This window comes from Arvicanthis niloticus, chromosome 13 (assembly GCF_011762505.2).
Source record: "Arvicanthis niloticus isolate mArvNil1 chromosome 13, mArvNil1.pat.X, whole genome shotgun sequence".
Lineage (NCBI taxonomy): Eukaryota > Metazoa > Chordata > Mammalia > Rodentia > Muridae > Arvicanthis > Arvicanthis niloticus.
In genome coordinates, this window is record NC_047670.1 from 7316737 (window position 1) to 7335744 (window position 19008).

Here is a 19008-nt window from a genome sequence, read left to right on the forward strand (position 1 = left end):
GGGCGCAGTAGATGACACTGGTAATCCTGGAATTCAGAGGTTAGCCTGTGGACACAGCAAGTGAGATCCATCCAATGGTAAGTGGGCAACTTAAACTGCTGTGTGCACTCTAATTTTCAAAGGCTTAAAATTTGTAATCTTATATATTTACTTGTTTACAAATTGATTATTTGTCTAATATACAGTATATGAGATAGTGCTTCCCCTTTGAGTCTGAACCCCATTTCCAAGAGAACTCCTAAGTGTGATTACAGGGAACTTTTGGACGTTTCTTAAATCCTATAAAAATAAATTCTAAGGATATAGTGAATACAAGTCACTGCTATCTGTGAGTGAAGGAATTCCTGCAGAAGACTGGGAGGTAGCTTTACTTATTTTGTACTTCCACACCAAAACCCAAAACCCATACAAACAGAAAAACCTCATCGGACTCTACAACTCAATCCTGTAAACTCTGAGTACAAAGGAATTTGAATGTCCAAATCTACAAAGGTGTTTCCAATGAGTCTAAACTAGCATACCTGCAAATAAACCAGAATTAAATATCAATAAAATTCACAAAGCCAGAAGCAGTTTAGTGCTCACAAGTTTATATTTTAAGTTTGATAAAGAATCTTGTGTATTTTCTAAATACACAGACAAACAAGGTTTTGGAAGCTTACATACATGTCTCAGGACATTTAAATATTAGGTAGGTAAATTACATTTAAAAAAGAAAATTGGTCTTTGTAAAAGATCTTGCCAGAGAGCTTTTACAAACAGCAGGCAGAAGAGTTCTGTTTACAGTGTTTAAGATGCTGTTTCTCCCATATCATAATGGCCTCAATCATCCCTTTCTTAAACCCCAAATTTTGTTCTCAATAGCTAGTGTATTCCAAATTTAGTGCCCAGTGCCCTAAAACTCAGGGTGAGAAAACATCTTTCAAAGTGTGCTTATCCCTAACATGTTTTAAACTACCTTGTTCAACTTCACTTGAAGCCTGGAATACAGCAGGTAAAGAAGAAACAAAATAAATAATTCTACCTTAAATCCTGAACTAAGAAAACACCTGTTGGTTCTAACTCTAGAGTAGGTACCATAGTTAAGCTTAAGGATCTGGGTGACTGAACAGCACACAGGCTGGGGCTTATATATAGTTCTTCATATTAAAAAAACCATCCTTTTAAAAAGTGAAAATATCAGCCCACTCACAAAGGATTACAGTAAGGTGTGTTTAAGTCAAAGTGACAAAAGCAACTCCCAGAAGAAAACAAAATTCCTAAAATAGCCATTTCATAGAATGTAAATTTACAAAAAAAGTTGTTTTATGAGGCATCAACAGAGCCTAAAGAGTCGGAGCTTCCGAAGCAGACCTGATTAATCCCTGCTCTAGAAAGCCAGGGTGATTTAGGCAAGTGTCTGAGTTTCTCTGAGTCTTTCCTTATTTGTAAAATAGAATAGCACCTACCTTATAGGTTAGATAAAGTAAGGCAAACACAAGAAGAGTGGGCATACCAAAAAGTGGGAGTTTTCAGGTCATAAACCAAAGAACAAATCTCTTATGCCATGATCAGAGAATGCTTCAACCACAGAGCCAGTCCCCAGAGCTCCTTCCTGCCCGACTCCATTCCTCAGGCCCTCCACTTCCCTCATTTCTCCCTACCAGCTTTTACTTTTTTCTCTTGGTTCACATTATTGAACAACTAATATGCACTTACTGAAAGTACGGTGTACTTACTGTGCTTGAGTATTCCATGAATTGCAATGAATTTACTCACTCTTTATTAGGATGGCTTTACTTAAGCCAAATAGTACTTTTTTGCCCCCAAATTCAGAGCCACTTGTTGTTGTCCAGTTTCCTCTTCCAGTACCACACACACACACACACACACACACACACACACACACACACACACCAAGCTCTTGATCACTAGAGTGCTAAAATTTAGCAACATGTCTAATAAAAAAAAATGTGAGAGTCAAGAACCTTGACAAATGAGGGACCATATGGAAGAAACTGTCTGGGAGAATAACACATGATCTGAATTTATGACATAGTATTACCACTGTGGAATATGAAAGTGTATGTTCTTCCCCTTCATTAAAATTAAAAACTCTAAAAATATTTTATTTAAAATATAAATTACATGAAAAACTTCACCAAATGTACAACAAAACTCTGCCAGACTTTCAGACAAAATTCTGAGTATTCAATCCATTACCTTTCTGAGACCAATCAAAAGTTCTTAAGAGATTTATCAACTTCCTGAAGTTGTATTGTCAGAAAAGGAATATACTTAAAAAAATAGAAACGTCCAGTAGTATAGTACTAAAACTATTTTTAAAAAAAGGTCTAGAAGGGCAGAGGCAATCCCTGAAGACCATGAAACAAAATAACTTAGGCAGTCAGCAGTAGAAAAGTCTGTCAGTTCTGTTTCTGGTAAAGTGTTTACGTCAAAGAAACTTTTATATAGGCTGAGGCAAATATATATTCAAGAGTATAAACATTTTCCTTTGGATTACCTAAAAACAAACTTCTTAAAGTATATTTCAGATGACTAAAAATATAGCCAAATCTGTCACAACACGACATAAAAGGCAATGGACAATTATAGAATATCTTAAATTAACAGTAATAAGTCAACTACATCAAACCTGTTTCCAACTAAAACCAAACAAAAGCACAACAATCCCGTAGTGTACCAAATGTGTATTTCAATTTACTGTATGCAATCTAACAAAAATTTGGTCATAATTTACCAGATATACATAAATGATTTAAGTAATAAAGGAAATTCTGTTTCAAGATAAGGTCATATCTCGAGTAAAATAAAGTACATTGACAATGTAAAGCCAAGTCCAGTTTCTATGCAGTAAGTGAACTACTGTCTAATAAAGCAGATTTAGGTGATCTTTTTTTAAATATATATATTTGCTCTTTAATATATATTTATATATAGACAGATCTACCAATTGTAAACTATGGTTTATTTTAAAGGGGATAGATGGGATGAAAGAAATCTTTATACTATACTTACATATTCACAAAGCAGAACATTTTACGTTTAAAATACTTTTTCATTCATAATATCTCTGCCCAACTATGTCTATTTTGGACTTTACTAGAATTACATTTTACTCATTTGTTTCAAACACAGAGAATAAGGTGTACTCTTCATTTCAAAAAAAAAAAAAAAAAATCAAAGTGAAACTCTTCTGCCATCCTCCCAAGAAATGCAGAGACTACCGTACAGTTCAGTCAGAGGGCAGTGGGTGGGTCTCACTACATAACACGAGTATTTCATCTCTGATTTATCCACACACAAAAAAATCACTGTCCAATATCAAACCATTATTCTACTGAAATCAGAGGCAATGACGAAGCTTGTCTCTTTAAAAAGAAAATCAACTTTTCAACTTTGACTAGATGGAGCACCAAAAAGATTGTGTCTGTCAAAGCAACTCTGTGGCTTCTTCCACACAACTGTCATAATTTAGATATTTGATATAAAATAGGAAAATATACTCAATTTCTATTTAAAAGAAAGTTGAAAATATGCCGTCTCTCCGTTCTTTATACATGTAATAAATATGCTCCTGATATGCTGTCCGTTCAGTCCCTGGTCATCTAGCTACGTAAACCTAACAGGTTAAGCTGCATGAATGACTCTGACTCCTGAAGAATTTAGATAATGCAATAATAAAAGCTCTCAACATTTTTACTTGTAGTATTTTTGTATGTTGAATCATGGAGATGATTAAGATTTCATCAAGGTGTGGTGACTTTGGAAAGGAAAAATATATTATCAGCCACAATTTAAAAACACTCAACATCCCGGTAAGTATGAAACAAAAAAAGAGAATGCACATTTTGTGTTCATTTTAATGATAAAAAAGGGCACAGGAGAAAAAAAAACCTGATATTTCACTTATATTGCATAACAAGCTAACCAAACTGGACATGGAGGATGAATTATAAAACAAATAATTTTACGTATTTTTCTATGACTATTCTTCAATTAGACTCTGTATTTCAAATAAGGCTGAGGTATAGTACACTGGCAAAATATAAGAGGCAAACGAGAATAGTGCCAAAGTAACAGATACCCAAAACCAAAACCCATGTCAGAAAACATCATAGAGTAACCATTTATCAGATTAGAGCAGCAGGAGAAAGTTACTTCTAAGTCATAATCATTTCAGTGGTATGTGTCAGCTTCACCATTCTAACTTTGTAACATCATTCTTCATTTGTGAAGTAGTAAAATTCATGTCAAAAAAGGAAGGGAGGATGGGGAGTCAGTTAGTTCATTCCAATAAATTACCTCTCCAGTTCTTATAAACATGCCTATCAGCACAAAATTAAGAAATATCTAAGACTAGAAGAGACTTGGTTTAAGTTATGAAGCAAATGAAAAAAAAAAAAAAAAAAAAAAAAAACCCAAGAAAATAGAACCAATGGGGTTAAAAAAGCCCCTCACTGAAAATCTGTATTAAAAAAAATAAAATAAAATAAAAATAGAAACAAAACTCTACTAGTACAAACTAGCCTGAGTGGTTTGATTGACAGAGTGATTGGGTCAACTGTCACTGTACTTCCATAAATGGATTTTCTTCATTCATGTTAAAGTGGCACATGAATGTAAGCAAGCTCTGTAGAGGACAAGGACTATATTTTCATACAACCCAAATAGTTAACTGTATATTCTATAAATAAAAAATATTTTACTTTGACAACTGACTGAAATATGTGAGGACTCCATGTATCCAACCACATGGTTGTTTGCTGTATAGTCCTGTGCAAATATAAAAAATTTTTTGCTATAAGGCTTTAAACCCTACAGTTTTTCACAGCAACGTAACTACCATCCAGCATGTACCATATTTTGCAAGCCTTCAAGTTCAACAATCCCAATTGTCGATTCATAGTATGTCCAATGCAGCATTCTTGAGGAATATATAGGTCATCTAATCATCCAGAGACATAAACGCCTCCTGATCCATCCCATCGAGGTGCGTCGCTCGGATCTTGTCCGTCCTCAGCCATCTCTTCATCGGGCTCACCTCCTTCATGTTCCTCGAACTCTTCGTCTCGAGGGAACTCTGTATCCTGTCCCTGATCTACACCTTCTTGCCCTCCTGGCTGTGATTTATCTACACAGTCCATACATACTCCGTAGCGTCGAGATCCATGTTTTATTCCAACACTGGCTGCTAACATGAAGATCTTCTTACACACCATGCATTTGTACTTTTTATCCTTTTTATGCACCTAATTGAAAGAGGAAAAATTCATTATAAGAACAGTACAGATAAACACATTTGAACCATTCAAATTAAGCCATACAACTAGTAATGAATGGACAGTTAATATCTTTAAATGAATTACAATATCAGCTCAAAAATAATTCCTGCTTAAAGCAGTTTAGCATCTTTCCTTAAATTTGAAAGTAAAATGCTTTAAAATATCCCTGGCATAAAAGCTCCCCAGATTGGGGAGTTTCAAGTCACTCACCAGGGAATGTCTCTTTACGTGTTCTCTTCTAGTAAACATCTTCCCACAAATATCACACTTAAATGATCTGACTCCAGAATGGATGAGCAAGTGCCGTTTTAGTGTTCGTCTGTATTTGGCTACATAGCTACAGTGAGGGCATTTTAACTTGTTCATCATGATTAGAGATGAGTTACCTTAAAGGGGAAAAAAGGACTGATTAATAATATTAAAAAGAGAAACCACTTACCAATACTATGTCTAGCCATGAAGGAATAGCAATTATTAACACAACTTGGAAGTGTTTAATTATGGGATCTTAGAATTTTGTAGTTGCTCAGTTGATCAATACTTGCCATTTTCCCACGTTCCTTGTGTGGGCCAAGATTCTGGCAACAATCCGTATTTGAAATCGTTTGCAGCATCCGGCAGCACTCTGAACTTGAAGTCACTCGAAGTACCTGGAAGCAACTCATACTTGAAATCGCTTGAAGTGCCAGGCATCAGGCCGTACTTGAAATCATGGGATGCTCCTAGGACAATTGAAAAGCCATTTTGAAGGAAAGGCTGGGAAAAACTCTAATTAGAGCCAGAGAAAATAAGAACAATGATAGGCTATTTTAATATAAACTAAATAAAGTGGCATGTGCTGGCTCATACCTGTATCCTAGCACTTGGGACGTTGAATTCAGAGTCAGCTACAAGCCACAAGAAAGGCCCAGTCTCAAAAAAATTACCCAATTCCTTCCCATTCTGTCTTCCCTCCAAAACCTGAACAAGTCCCTAGACTCAATTCCCATACTCTAAGGATATAAATAAAACTCTTGAACCTCTAAACGTTTTTTTTTTAAAGTCACAGAAAACAGCAACAAAAGCCTAGTCCATAGTAACAGAAACCAGGAGAACACATAGTTGGGAATTACCTCAATCCTATTTAAAATTTATATATCATTTATTGGGTCAAAGATTCTTTTCTGTATAAGGACATATAGATATATACACAGACATATCTACATATAAATATATACATATAACTTTACATTTTTGCCACTTGATCCAATCAACCATCAATTCTATTCTGGTGTGTGGGTTCTTTCTTAGTAGCTGCCAAATTGTTTCCCAGTTTCCACTCGGCCAGAGCAATTCCATTTTTTTTCTGATTTAGGACATGGCCTATGCACTCCAGGCTGGCCCTTCAACTTGCTGTGTAGCTGAGAATACTTTTAACTTGGGACCCCTGCCTCACCACCCACCTGTACCACCACACCTCCCACAGATTCTTTTTTTAAAAAGAATAAGATCCCAATACTGGGAGGCTGAGATAAAGTCAGACTAGAAGAGTAAGACCCTGTTTCAAAAAACTGGTGGTACAAACCAAAACCAAGCTAATTCAAAGCCTGTCAGGCTGCAAGGAAGAAGGGCTACCCATCTACCTCACAGTAAGAAGTCTGCACTTTCTATAACCAAACCAAGACTAACTTGATACAACCCTTCTTTCTTTCCAACCACCCCTCTGGGCTGCCTTGTCTCAACAGTAAGGACCTCTGTATGTTTTTTTCCATGGTAGCAAACAGGCTCCCATTGCAAGGCATTTTTAACTGACTTGCCTACAACATTCCTTTTCAATATAGGCATGTGCAGAGAAGTTACTCATATAGTAATGCAGGTAGAATATCTCTAATCTAAAAATCCACAATCTCTAACGCTCACAAATCTAGTTTTTTGTTTTTTGTTTTTTTTAAGATCATGTTGCTACTCAAAAACTTGATTTTGGAGCATTTTACAGTTTTTCAATGAGAGATGGCAACCTTGATTGTTGCTTCTTGCTTTCATCAGTAAAGGCCATGAAAACACTGCAAATTCTGAAAGACTCCATCCTTTGTAACACATCTAGCCCCACGTACTTCTGAGAAAGAGTGCTATCTCTAGTAAAATTTTCTTCCCACAAACTCCTGGATTTCATAAATACAAAATTTCCCCATTTGCTAGAGATATTGTCCTCTTAAAAATTAGAATAAATTTAAGATTTTCTTTGGTAAAAAGGGATCTTTGGGAGCCGGGTGGTGGTATATACCTTTAATCCTACCACTCCGGAGGCAGGGGCATTTTATCTCTCAGTTCAAGGCCTGCCTGGTCTACACAGTGAGTTCTAGAACAGGCATGGTTACACAGAGAAACTATGTCTCCAAAAAAAACAAATCTGAGTTTTTAAAAATGCACTGCATTACAACTGTAAAATTGTCTTCTATTTGGAATATGGTTTTGGTTTGTTGTTGTTGTTAATTCAAGAAAACCTTCTGGGGCTATAATCACAAGTAGTATTGTTGGTGTGAACATTTCCAAACATGGAGGGTGGGAACTGGGGTGGCAGCCTGGGCTGCCAGCCTTGTCGGTTCCCACTTCTAACCTGAGTTGGGGCTTTATGATTCATATTCCTTAAAGAATTAAGTAAAGTAGCAGATTTGTTTCTAACAGGACATCAGACAGCAGGACACTGTGCTTCTAATGTCCAAAGCACATGCCCTTTACTTATTTGCTGAATAAATGTATTTAAGAAAGCTAGCATGTACCCGATATTTTTGATTTGTTCAAAATACTTAACTGATGTCAGAAACCATATTAAAAGTAGTCACCATATACATATACACATATATATATACACACATACACATATATGTATACACACACACACAGGATATATTTAAAACTAGTAATCTGACAATGTAAGAATTAGACTTTAAAGAACTTGAAATTGCATGCTTTCCTGCATACACCATTACCCTGCAAGCAGCCAGTGGGATGGCTCAATGTAAAACCACTTGCTGCCAAGCCTAATCATCTGATTGGGGTTGCTAGTACCCACAGGGTAGAGAAGCCAATTCCCAGATGTATTCTGATCTCAGTGCCAGAACATGTACCAACAAAATAAATAGTATTTCCTTTTTAAACTTAAAGGTACAGATACTCTTCTTTCTTGGTAAGGCAGGCATGTACACACACACACACACACACAAAATATAATTAAAAAACCTTTATGGAGATTTATTTTTTATGGAGCTATAAAATAGATTTCTGTCCAATTCAATCTATTTTATTTACAATGGTCATGTAATTTTTGCCTTTATACTCAATGCTTCCCCAAAGTAAAACTGCTTTAAATATCACTGTTTAAAATTTTATCAGCATTTTTCTTAAATTTTTTATATCATGTTTTTACATTTTATTTTAATGATTAACTGTGCATGTGTGTATGTATGTGGCATGAGGCAGGTGGTCCCAAAGGCTCTATGTTAGGTACCACCCCAAACAATGCCAACTTAAATGTACCAAGGTCCTAACTAACCTCAGACTGGTCTCTAATCGGATGCGTTTACATACAAATAGCAAAGGATCTACAGCAGACTCACCAGCACTCTACAATCCTCAGAACCTCTCAGATTGGCACTCTTGCCAAAACTCTAACTGTACTTACCAGCGTCTCCTGCATCTTGACCACTGCAGGCTTCAGCCAATAAATTTGTATTCATGGTCCTATCACCATCAGCCCCTGAGAGTAGTGCACCATCCAAATCTGAAAATGACACAATGAGTTTATTCACAAACTGCACCAGAACCATCCACCACCCGAGAACAAGTACTTTCTCCCAGTACTGGGTGCCCACCACACACTGAGCATGTAAACTCCAGGTGACAACCAGAACATACTTTATTCATCCTTTTTTCCTATTGTCTAAACTCAATGCCCTCTAATGATGTGCTAAACAAATGTAGTACTGTGTGCACCACAGGTATGCAAGAGTATGAGCTGGCAGAGTCCAGTCTGCCCTTCCAGTATGGGTTCCAGGACTTAACTCAGGATACCAGGCACAGTGTTTTTACGAGTCATCTCATCAGCCATGATATTTCTGACTTGGTGGTAATTGTGAAAACTGTGCTAATATATGAAAATACCTTTAATTAAAAGAAAGAATTTGAAATGTTGTGTGCTGCTGTGGACTGAAGCCAGAGTTCTGAACATTGTGAACATCTTAGGTAAGCACTGTAACACCACCCTTATTATGTGACAGACAAATACACCTTATTATGTGACAGACAAATATACAGTGAAGATTTACTTATTTTGTACATCAATATCTTGCCAGAATTCGTGTGTGTGACATGTGGATGGTTGTGAGCCACTATGTGGATGCTAGGAATAAAACCTGGGTCCTCTGAGGTGAAGCCATCTTGGTTACTAAGCCAATCTTTTTAGCATAATTTGAAATTTTAACCCATGATGAAAACAGCTTTCAACCACAAAACCATGTACAACTGGTTCGGAATGGTCTCTGAAGAACTGAGATGTCTCAGGTACTGACCCTAGTTTTGCTAACTAGCTATGTCACTGCATACCTTGTTAGCTCATTTATATTCATCATATTAAAGATCTAATATAAGAAGTTTAGTTGAATAACTAAATGTTATTGCCCATCAAGTGTTACTGAGTGTAATATGAACTATGAGTGCTAAAAAAGCAGATTGGAGTTGTTCTCTTATTAGTTCAAAAATAGACCTAGTTAAAATTCCAGGTAGAGATTTAATAAAAGCTGTTATTATTGTGGCTTATTGGTTAAGAGTTGATTTGATCTACTGGACAAATCAACTAGAGAGGCAGTATTTCTATTAAAGCCATGACGATGGGGTGTTCACTTTTCACTGTTATCAATAATTATGACCTCATTCACTCCTCTCATGCTAATGAGTTCTTATCTCCTTGCTTGCCAAATATAGTCTGCACTTTAATAATGAGCATCTTTCTGAAACACAAATCTTTAATTTTTCAATGGTTTATTATAGCTTTTTAGTTTAGCCTGACCTTACTATTCAGGTTCCTGCTTCCAATCCTAGGATGATGTCCACTGTACTAAATCTAAATCTAAATTCCCTCTACTCAACTGAGTTAAGTATCTGAAAACACTTTTAAAATCCCTCCTTTGTCAACTATCTCCTTGGCTCAAAACATCTTTGGTATGATCATCCTTGACTATTCTGGATCCCCTAAAGTAAATAAAAAATACAAACAAAAACTTCTCTGTAAAGAAGTAGACATTTAGCCGGGCGGTAGTGGCGCATGCCTTTAATCCCCAGCACTTGGGAGGCAGAGGCAGGCGGATTTCTGAGTTCGAGGCCAGCCTGGTCTACAGAGTGAGTTCCAGGACAGCCAGGGCTACACAGAGAAACCCTGTCTCAAAAAGCCCCCCCCCCAAAAAAGTAGACATTTAACTGAAAACGTATTTGCAGTGTGTAAATAAACTACCGTGTATTCATTCACACAATGCAATGTGATACAGCACATTCTGGTGTACAATTATAAAAGCCCAACTCACTTAAATACTAAGGAACCAGTAATATCACTTGACTGTGAACCTGTGATATAAACCAGTGGTTTAGGGGTCATGGTAAGAATTCCATACTTATTTAAGTTAAGAAACAGCTCTTCTATTTGAATTCTAAAAACCTACTTCACACTGTCATGAATGAATAAAAGCAATCTGAGAGGAGATGCAGAGACCAGTTACAAAGCAATCCTAAGCTGCAGGCTGTGATTTGCTGCCCAATGCCTGCATTTTGCAGGCAGAGGGTGAGGTGAGACAAGGAGAGAGGCAGTTAGTTCTTAGTAGCCCAAACTGAGGGCTGATGAAAGACAGTGACGTGTAGCACAACGCTTGGTGGGAGAATTCATGTTGTGGGAAGAAGCTGGGTCATCTTCTGATGGCAGCAGAGGAAACATGGGGTACAAAGTCTAGAGCACTGAATCTAACACACCTGAGTAGTGTTTGGATAGTTGAAAGGGCAGGCTTGCTTCTACTTGGTACTGAATTCCCCTAACAGGTCATTCTGCTCTCTTCTTAATGCACTGGCTTTTAGAGACCGTATACCAGCACTAATGGGGTCTTCACCAAAGAGGCTGGCCAGTTGGCAGTAACCTGTATTATAATAAACCAACCAAGCCAACTAAGTAATTCTAAAAGTTGAAAACTGACTTTCTGTGAGGATTTGTGTGTGTGTGTGTGTGTGTGTGTAAAAATGTTCAAATTAATGGCTCTTAATGCTAATAATTTTATTATTCCACTTGTTTCCAAGTACAGAAATTTAATAAGACTATATAGATCTGGTGCTTGGGCTGGAAACAAAAATGGTCTAAATTATCAGATGATGATAAATAATACTGGGGGAGCAAAGATTAAGACCACTCAAAAATGTCAAGTATATAAAAGAACCCTAGAATTATTTATCCCACTCACAAAGTATCTAGAATGCTCTTAGGATAATACTTAGAAGGTTAACAGGGCAAGAATGGCTTATGTTGAGAATAAAAGAATGGGGGATACTTTCAGAAATGTGACTATAAGATAGAAGAGAGAAACAATAAGAAACGAAACATCTTTAAATGCTACCAGAAGTCACTATATTACAGATGTTACAAATACTGACATATGAACAGAGAGAAAGAATATACAAGATTCTAGAACTTCAGGTTTGAATATTCAAGAGAGCAGACTCATGCCAGCAATCCCAACACTTGGGAAATGGAGACAGGAAGACTGATCTGAGTTTGTGGAATCCCAGCACCTACATGAAATACAGAGTGTCGACTGATGATCCTGTAACTCAGTACTGTTCAAGTACAGAGAGAGGATCACTTGGGATTGCTACCAAGGTTCAGTGACAGACCCTGTATCTGAAGGGAATAAGGTGGCAAATGATAGAACAGGGTATACAATATCCTCCTCAGGCATATATACACTTCTCCCTTCCTCCCTGCCCCCCCACCCTTCACAATGTTAGTATCTGTTTTCTCTATAGGATGCAATGGTGGGACAGGAACAGGAAGTTCAAGTACCTCACTTTTCACAAACTCCTTGAGAGCAGGGTGTACACTATTTTCTATTATACAATGCATAGCAAATAAAAGGCTTTTAAAGTATTATTAAACACTAGGTAGAATACTTTGACTTTTGCAACCCAATAGTAGCATTTCTAATAATTACATTAAAATATCCACAAACTGAAAATATTTACTCAGAGTTTAGTGGTTTTGTTTTCCTAATAAGTATATTTTACTAATCATAAAAATAAATGAAATTTAATATTATTCAAACTATAATTTTTCTCAATGTCTAAGGAAGAAAGGTCATTATGATTGTTTTGTCATGAAGTAGCCCTGGCTGGCCCCAAGCACACAGAGCTGCTGCATCAATTGCTAGCACCACCAGCTGTATGTACCATCATACCCTTCTGGAAGTCATTATTCTTAAAGGTTCAGATAACCTTGTATCATAATTCTGTCAAGATGGTTTGTAATCATGCTTGTTCTGTTCCTGAATTACTCTACTACAGTGATTTGCTACATGCTTTCCTCAACCAGCTGGCTTTTTGGTTCTTTTTGGAGTCACTGACTAGGCTGGCCTCATTCATGATCTAGGTATCAACTAGTTCTTTAAATGAGGCACTTTATATCTCCTATCCTAAAGTATTATAAATTTATTTTGGTGAGGTTGGGGATTAGTGGAGTGGAGAACACCTGCCCACCATGCATGAGCCCCTGGATTCCATGCCCATCATTGCAGAAAAGTGAATATCCAAGTGTGAGCTTAATCCTATAGATACTAGGTACAAAATTCCTCATCCAAAATCAAGTGCTTTGTTTCCCTTCAAAACCAAAAGCATACTGTGGTATAGTTACTAAGGAATAACTCTTGAGGGAACCAAGGACTTCATTTGTTCTTCATTCCAAAGCCAGTTTTCCAGCTGATAATAGGCTTTCACCAAGTATGACTTAGGCATTAGTCTTGTTCGGGGTTACAGTATCTCTTGGGCTGGAAAGTTAATAACACTGGCTTCTCTACCTATGAAAGGACCTACATTTGATTTCCAGCATCCACATAGTGGCTCAAAACTGTCTGAAACTCTGATCTAGGGGATGTGGCATCCAAACTTCCATGTGCACCAGGCAATAGGCAAACACCCAAATGCATTTTAAAAACAACAAAAAAAGGTTGACTCTAGGTCACCATTTCCTCTAAAATTAAGATTAGAAAATAAACTCTTAACATACTTGATTTTCAGGATAGTCTACATAATCCTAGAAATCCCCTATCCCTGGTAAAATTCCTACGTCTTTTCAACTTGGCAAAAACAAAACAAAAACAAAAGAAAAAACCCTAACAAGACTTTTTTGAAGACCTATTTTTCATCAGGAATGCTAAGTACATATTTATGAATCAGATGGTCTGAGGGCTGGGGTGTTGCTTTAACAGCAAAATCTTGGTTGATTTTTACAAATGAAGATGCAGGATCCAGCTGCTGGGATCAAAGCCTGCTAACTCAGTGAGGCAGAGAAAGCGCTCAGCTGACCTTCTTCCTCAGCCACCTAGTTTTATCAGGAATGCTCCTCTCAAAAAATGTCCCTCCTTCTGCTTCCTGTGCCATCTCTATCAGGAGTCCTCTTTTTTTTTTTTTTTTTTTTTTTTTTTTTTTTTTTTTTGGTTAGTAATCCTACGTTCACTTCCTGTCTGGTCAAGAAAACTCTTGGCTTAAAGGTGTGGGCTAAGGCTGAGCCACACCACAACTAAAAACAGGTTTTTCCAGTAAATAAAGCAATCTCAGGGTTCACAGTGTGATCAAATATCCTGCAACACTGAGTCTAAAAATCGAGTTGAGGCCAACTAAGCCACATAAATAAGTTGCTGTTTCCTCCTTCACTGACACCCCCCCCCACACACACACACAAAGAAGTGGTGAAGCAGTATCCTGTGATACAGCTTAGCATCTACCCCCAAACCTGAGAACCCAAAATCTGCCTCTAAGGAGATGGTAAGTAATCTTATCCCCAAATGTGCAACCCCCCCACCAGACCCCCACACATATACACATTAACATGGCACAAGTTCCCAGCTAATCAGGAACTTGGTGGGAAGACGGCCAAGTCCAAGGCCAGTCTGGGCATTTTATAAAACTGTCTTGAGAATATTTACCACAAAACTGCAGTGTGAAACCATAAGTGAGATGATCTAGTTAAACAATACTGAGCTTTAAAACACTATGAAACAAGGTACTACCATCAAATCAGAGTTACTCTTAGTACCAATGTCACAGCAAGCATGCCTAGGAATATTCTGGGGCTGAGGCAAGAGCACTTGCCTGGTGTGACACTGTCTGTGGGAAGGTGTCCCTGACATTTGCGAGTGCAGTGCAGGTTAGCCAGGATCCCAATACTCTTGAAAAGAATGAGATCTGAGCTGACAGCAGAAAAATATCAAAACAGCTGAAACTCAGACATACAAAGGTGCCTTTTTCCCTTTCCCATTCAGTAATTTCATTTACAACACAAATGTAAATGTTAGTTCCTGTAGCTCTGTAGGAACTTGTTTTCCTTCATTCAAAATCACTGATTCAAGTGACAGACTGCAACTACCCCTGCTTATACTAGACTTCATAGTTTCTTCTCCTCACCATTCAAAGACATATTTCTGCCAACAACAAATAGTCCTTAACTAGTTTCCTCAGTACACTCTGTAACTCAAATCTAATTAAAGAGATCAAATCTCTACTTGAAAACCTCTGTTGCCCGTCATAAAACGACGATCACAACTTAGCCTTTGACATACAAAGACAATTACAGTCTAAGACTGAGCATGCCTCCGCTCTCCCTGTTCTCTTCCATCTTCCCGTCCCCTCACCACTCCAGTGTCTTGCCGCTGTGCCATGACTGCTGTCAACTCTCACTGCCTTCTCTCCTAAGCTTCCTCTCCCTCTTCTGAGCAGTTAGTGCATCTCCCACACTGTAACCTTTCTCACAACTCCTTGGCACCCAATGTATCATGAAGTATTTACTTAGGAATTAGTTTCAGATAAGAGACCCTTAATCTTAAACAATGTGCTTGCTATCTTGAGATTTATAATTTTGTTTCTAGATTTCTTATGATGTGAAAAGTATCATTTGTTATAGTATAACATTTTTCAAAGAGTACAGCTTTGAGAATAAACATTTTCAAACTACTGTGGTTAAAGAGTGATTAACTCAGTTACCAAAGTATTTGCCTTGTAAGCACAGGGACATGATTTTCATTTATAAACCAACACTGGGTAGAGACAGGCAGACCCCTGACACTTTCCTGGCCAACACACTGGGCAAAGCAGGAACCAAGCAAGCAAGACCCACCATATTAAAAACAAAAACCAAAAGGTAGATGGGCACACTGTCTATACACACCCATTAGATATTCAAAACAAGAGAAGCGGCTCAGTGGTTAGGAGCACTGGCTGATCTAGGTTTGGACTCAACCCCAGCACCCTCATGGCGTTCTCTTCTAGCCCCAAGGGCAAATGCACATAATCAACAGCCACACATGCAGGCAAAACACACACAAAATTTAAAGAGAAATTTAAAACAACCTGGTCAACTATATTGCTGTCAGGAACCAAATATTCAGTAGTCTATAAACTTGTGAGGTGGGGTGGTAGCGTAGTGAAAGGGCAAAGGCCCCAGTTCATGCCTAGCACTACCAAAACAGAACAAATGACCTCGTCTCCAAACCCAGAGGGCCACGTCAGCAGAGCCCTCATGGACTGATCCACAGAAGGCCTCTCCAGCTCCACATAAACTCCAGTACAGCCAAATGTACCAGAAAAGAAGAAAATAGTGAGCATTTTATTCAGAGTAATAAAGTGTGTACGTGTGGCAAAGACCCGTAGGCCAAGCTTGCACTTGGGAGGCAGAGGCAAGAACATCAGTTCAAAACCAGCTTCGACTGCTGAGATAATTTCCAAAAATAAAAAACCAAACAGCAACAAATCTCAAGAGCAAAAGTCATGAAGAAGAAGAAAAAAAAAAAGATGGCAGACAACTTATAGTTACTATCTAATATGTGTGTTAAGTAAGATTTCATGGCTCAACCTTTAAAGCAAGCAGTATGAGGTACATAACCAGATTCTGTCTCAACAACAAAAATATTTCTATGACAAAATAGGAATATTCACATTTAAGAAAACACATTGAAAATACACAACACCTTTTTATTCACAAATTCAAATTTCTTTAAAAGTTTCCATTTTTAGAGATTTTTATGATTTCCAAATTCTGAGCTAGTCTGTTTCTTCTTTTCCCATTAGAGAGATCACTACAGGTACACTGGGAATTCTTAAGTAACAGGGCTACACCTAAACCTATATCTCAAAAATTCCATGGTTTTAAGACTCTACTTTCTACAGTTTATATACAAACTTATAATAACAAGGTCAAAATAGTGAGAGATCTCAAAAATGTCTACTCATCATAAAGTATCGTTTTAATGGCAAGTGAGCTATCTTAGTGGGTAAAGGCATGACCTGAGTTCAGTCCCTGTGAGCTACATGGAAGGCTAGAACTAATTCTCCATAAATTACAAAACACAAATACATACAAGTAAACAAATGTGTTAATTTCTTAAGAATGTATAACATTTAGAATGCATTTCAGAATTTTGCAATGAACAACAACTATCACCATAGGCACAGGAGTACAAAAATGCTAGTTAGCATGTAACTAATTAAACAATTATAAAAGTTACCTGTAACTAGAATTACTAATTATTTCAGATATATGCTTTAATACCAACTCATCTGCAATTTCACCAGAAGGTAAGTAAATATACCAATTACAACTATGAGGCCAGGGTCAGTGAGATGGCTAAGTGTGTAAAGTCGCTCACTGCCATGCCTGCTGTCCTGAGCTGGTCCCCTTGGCACCATCAAGCAGAAAGTAAGCTCCTACAAACTGTCCTGAGTTCCAAATGTGCACATGCAAAACAAAGAAAATGTAATAATAAAAAAGAAGCAGGTTATGGTGGTACCCTATTAGTTACCAAAATGCTTCAGAAGCTGAGGCAGGAGCATCACAAGTTCAAAATCTTCCTAAGCTATACACAACTCTAACCTGTGTCAGAATTGTTTAAAATAAATAAAAACGTAAGGATTAAGTGCATACCTCACTAGCAAAGCTCTTGCCTAGTATCCACAAGGCCCGATATTTAAACCAATATTGAAAAATAAGTTAGTAACTAAATTTCAAATCTTAGATTTCATCTAGTATGGTTAAAATTGAAGCAAATAAAGCTTACTGAGTTTTCAGTTTTTAAATTTATCAAGCCAGTATGAAAGAACATGTTAAGCCTCCCAGGTTCCCTTCATGTTCCCTGTGTATAGATCTATCACATGAATATCATCAAGTCGTCTAGCAATAAGTCCAACAAGATATGCTAGCTTAAATTCAAAATGTGCCATCTCAATAAAACCTCCAGAGGATGTTAGAAGGTGCAATCAACATAGCAGGACAAAAGGATACATTTTTAGAGCTGTAGTTATAATCTATAGAAGAAGTCACATTTCCTTCTCTTTAGTGTGTTCACAAATCCAAATATGCCAAGCATTGAATTTAGATTTCAAAATATTCACTAGAACTTTTCAGATGTAAGAGCTTTAAATTCATGCAAAAGTATGTTTTGTTAATTTTTTTTATTTTTCTTAATAAGTGAAAATTTAAGCTCAATAATGATATAGATGCTAACATATTTTCAAGCTCAGAACTAAATTTTAAGGTTTTAACAGGCTGGGCGGTGGTGGCGCACACCTTTTAGTCCCAGCACTTGGGAGGCAGAGGCAGGCGGATTTCTGAGTTCGAGGCCAGCCTGGTCTACAGAGTGAGTTCCAGGACAGCCAGGGCTACACAGAGAAACCCTGTCTCGAAAAAAACAAAACAAAAACAAAAAACAAACAAACAAACAAAAAGTTTTAAACAGGAGCCATGATTTTGAAGACTCCTACTTTAGCAGGAGAATCTTGGGAAAGGCAGGCAGTCAGACCTTAATAAAGGCCTTAGTAATGTATGATCAAACTTCCCTGCAAAATTCAAAGTCAGTTCTCTACATTCAACAATAGAAGAAATGGCACTTAAATTAGAAAAACATGGATTCAGAGGTATTATTTACTTTTCTAATCCAGATACAGGGATTAAAACTAAAGGCATTATAGAAGTTAATTTTGACTCAACATGAGGGTAACTTCTAATAACTGTCACTGTATTCACAGGCTGCTTAAGGTCATCTTTGTCAGCATTCAAACAAGCCAAGCTATGGAAGACCATCTATCTAGAATTTGGCAGAAAGTACATAGCACTGGAAAACTGTTATAATAACTTCTATAGCCTTTCCTTACTTTAAGGGCACTAGACATAACTTGCCATTTAATCATATAACCCTGTAAACAGTACTGTATTTTAAATAGATACTCTAGCTTAACTTACCCATACCCATTGTAGTCACAAAGAGAGGAGCTGGTTTTCAACAGCTAACTGAATCTGAGCTCTTATTCCATCAGTTGATTTAATCCCATGTAGAATCACCTGTAGAACTTCAAGTGGAATCCCTAAGAGTCCCTAGCTATTGTCATCTGTAATGCTCAAGGTTTCTAATCTATGGCTAAGATTAAAAGCCACTTTTTGACAAGGACTAAGCAA

The 19008-nt window shown here is 37.3% G+C and overlaps 1 protein-coding gene across 1 annotated transcript in view; it reads right to left on the minus strand.

The window, feature by feature from the left end:
• Positions 1-573: 573 nt before the first annotated feature.
• Positions 574-19008, minus strand: part of Zbtb10 (zinc finger and BTB domain containing 10) — a 35383-nt gene continuing 16948 nt past the window's right edge. The window contains exons 3-6 of the mRNA XM_034515959.2: positions 8947-9045; positions 5831-6007; positions 5496-5671; positions 574-5252 (exon numbers count right to left, since the gene is read on the minus strand). Coding sequence (XP_034371850.1) covers positions 4953-5252; positions 5496-5671; positions 5831-6007; positions 8947-9045 — 752 coding nt within the window. The 3' untranslated portion in view covers positions 574-4952. The remainder of the gene's footprint in view (positions 5253-5495; positions 5672-5830; positions 6008-8946; positions 9046-19008) is intronic.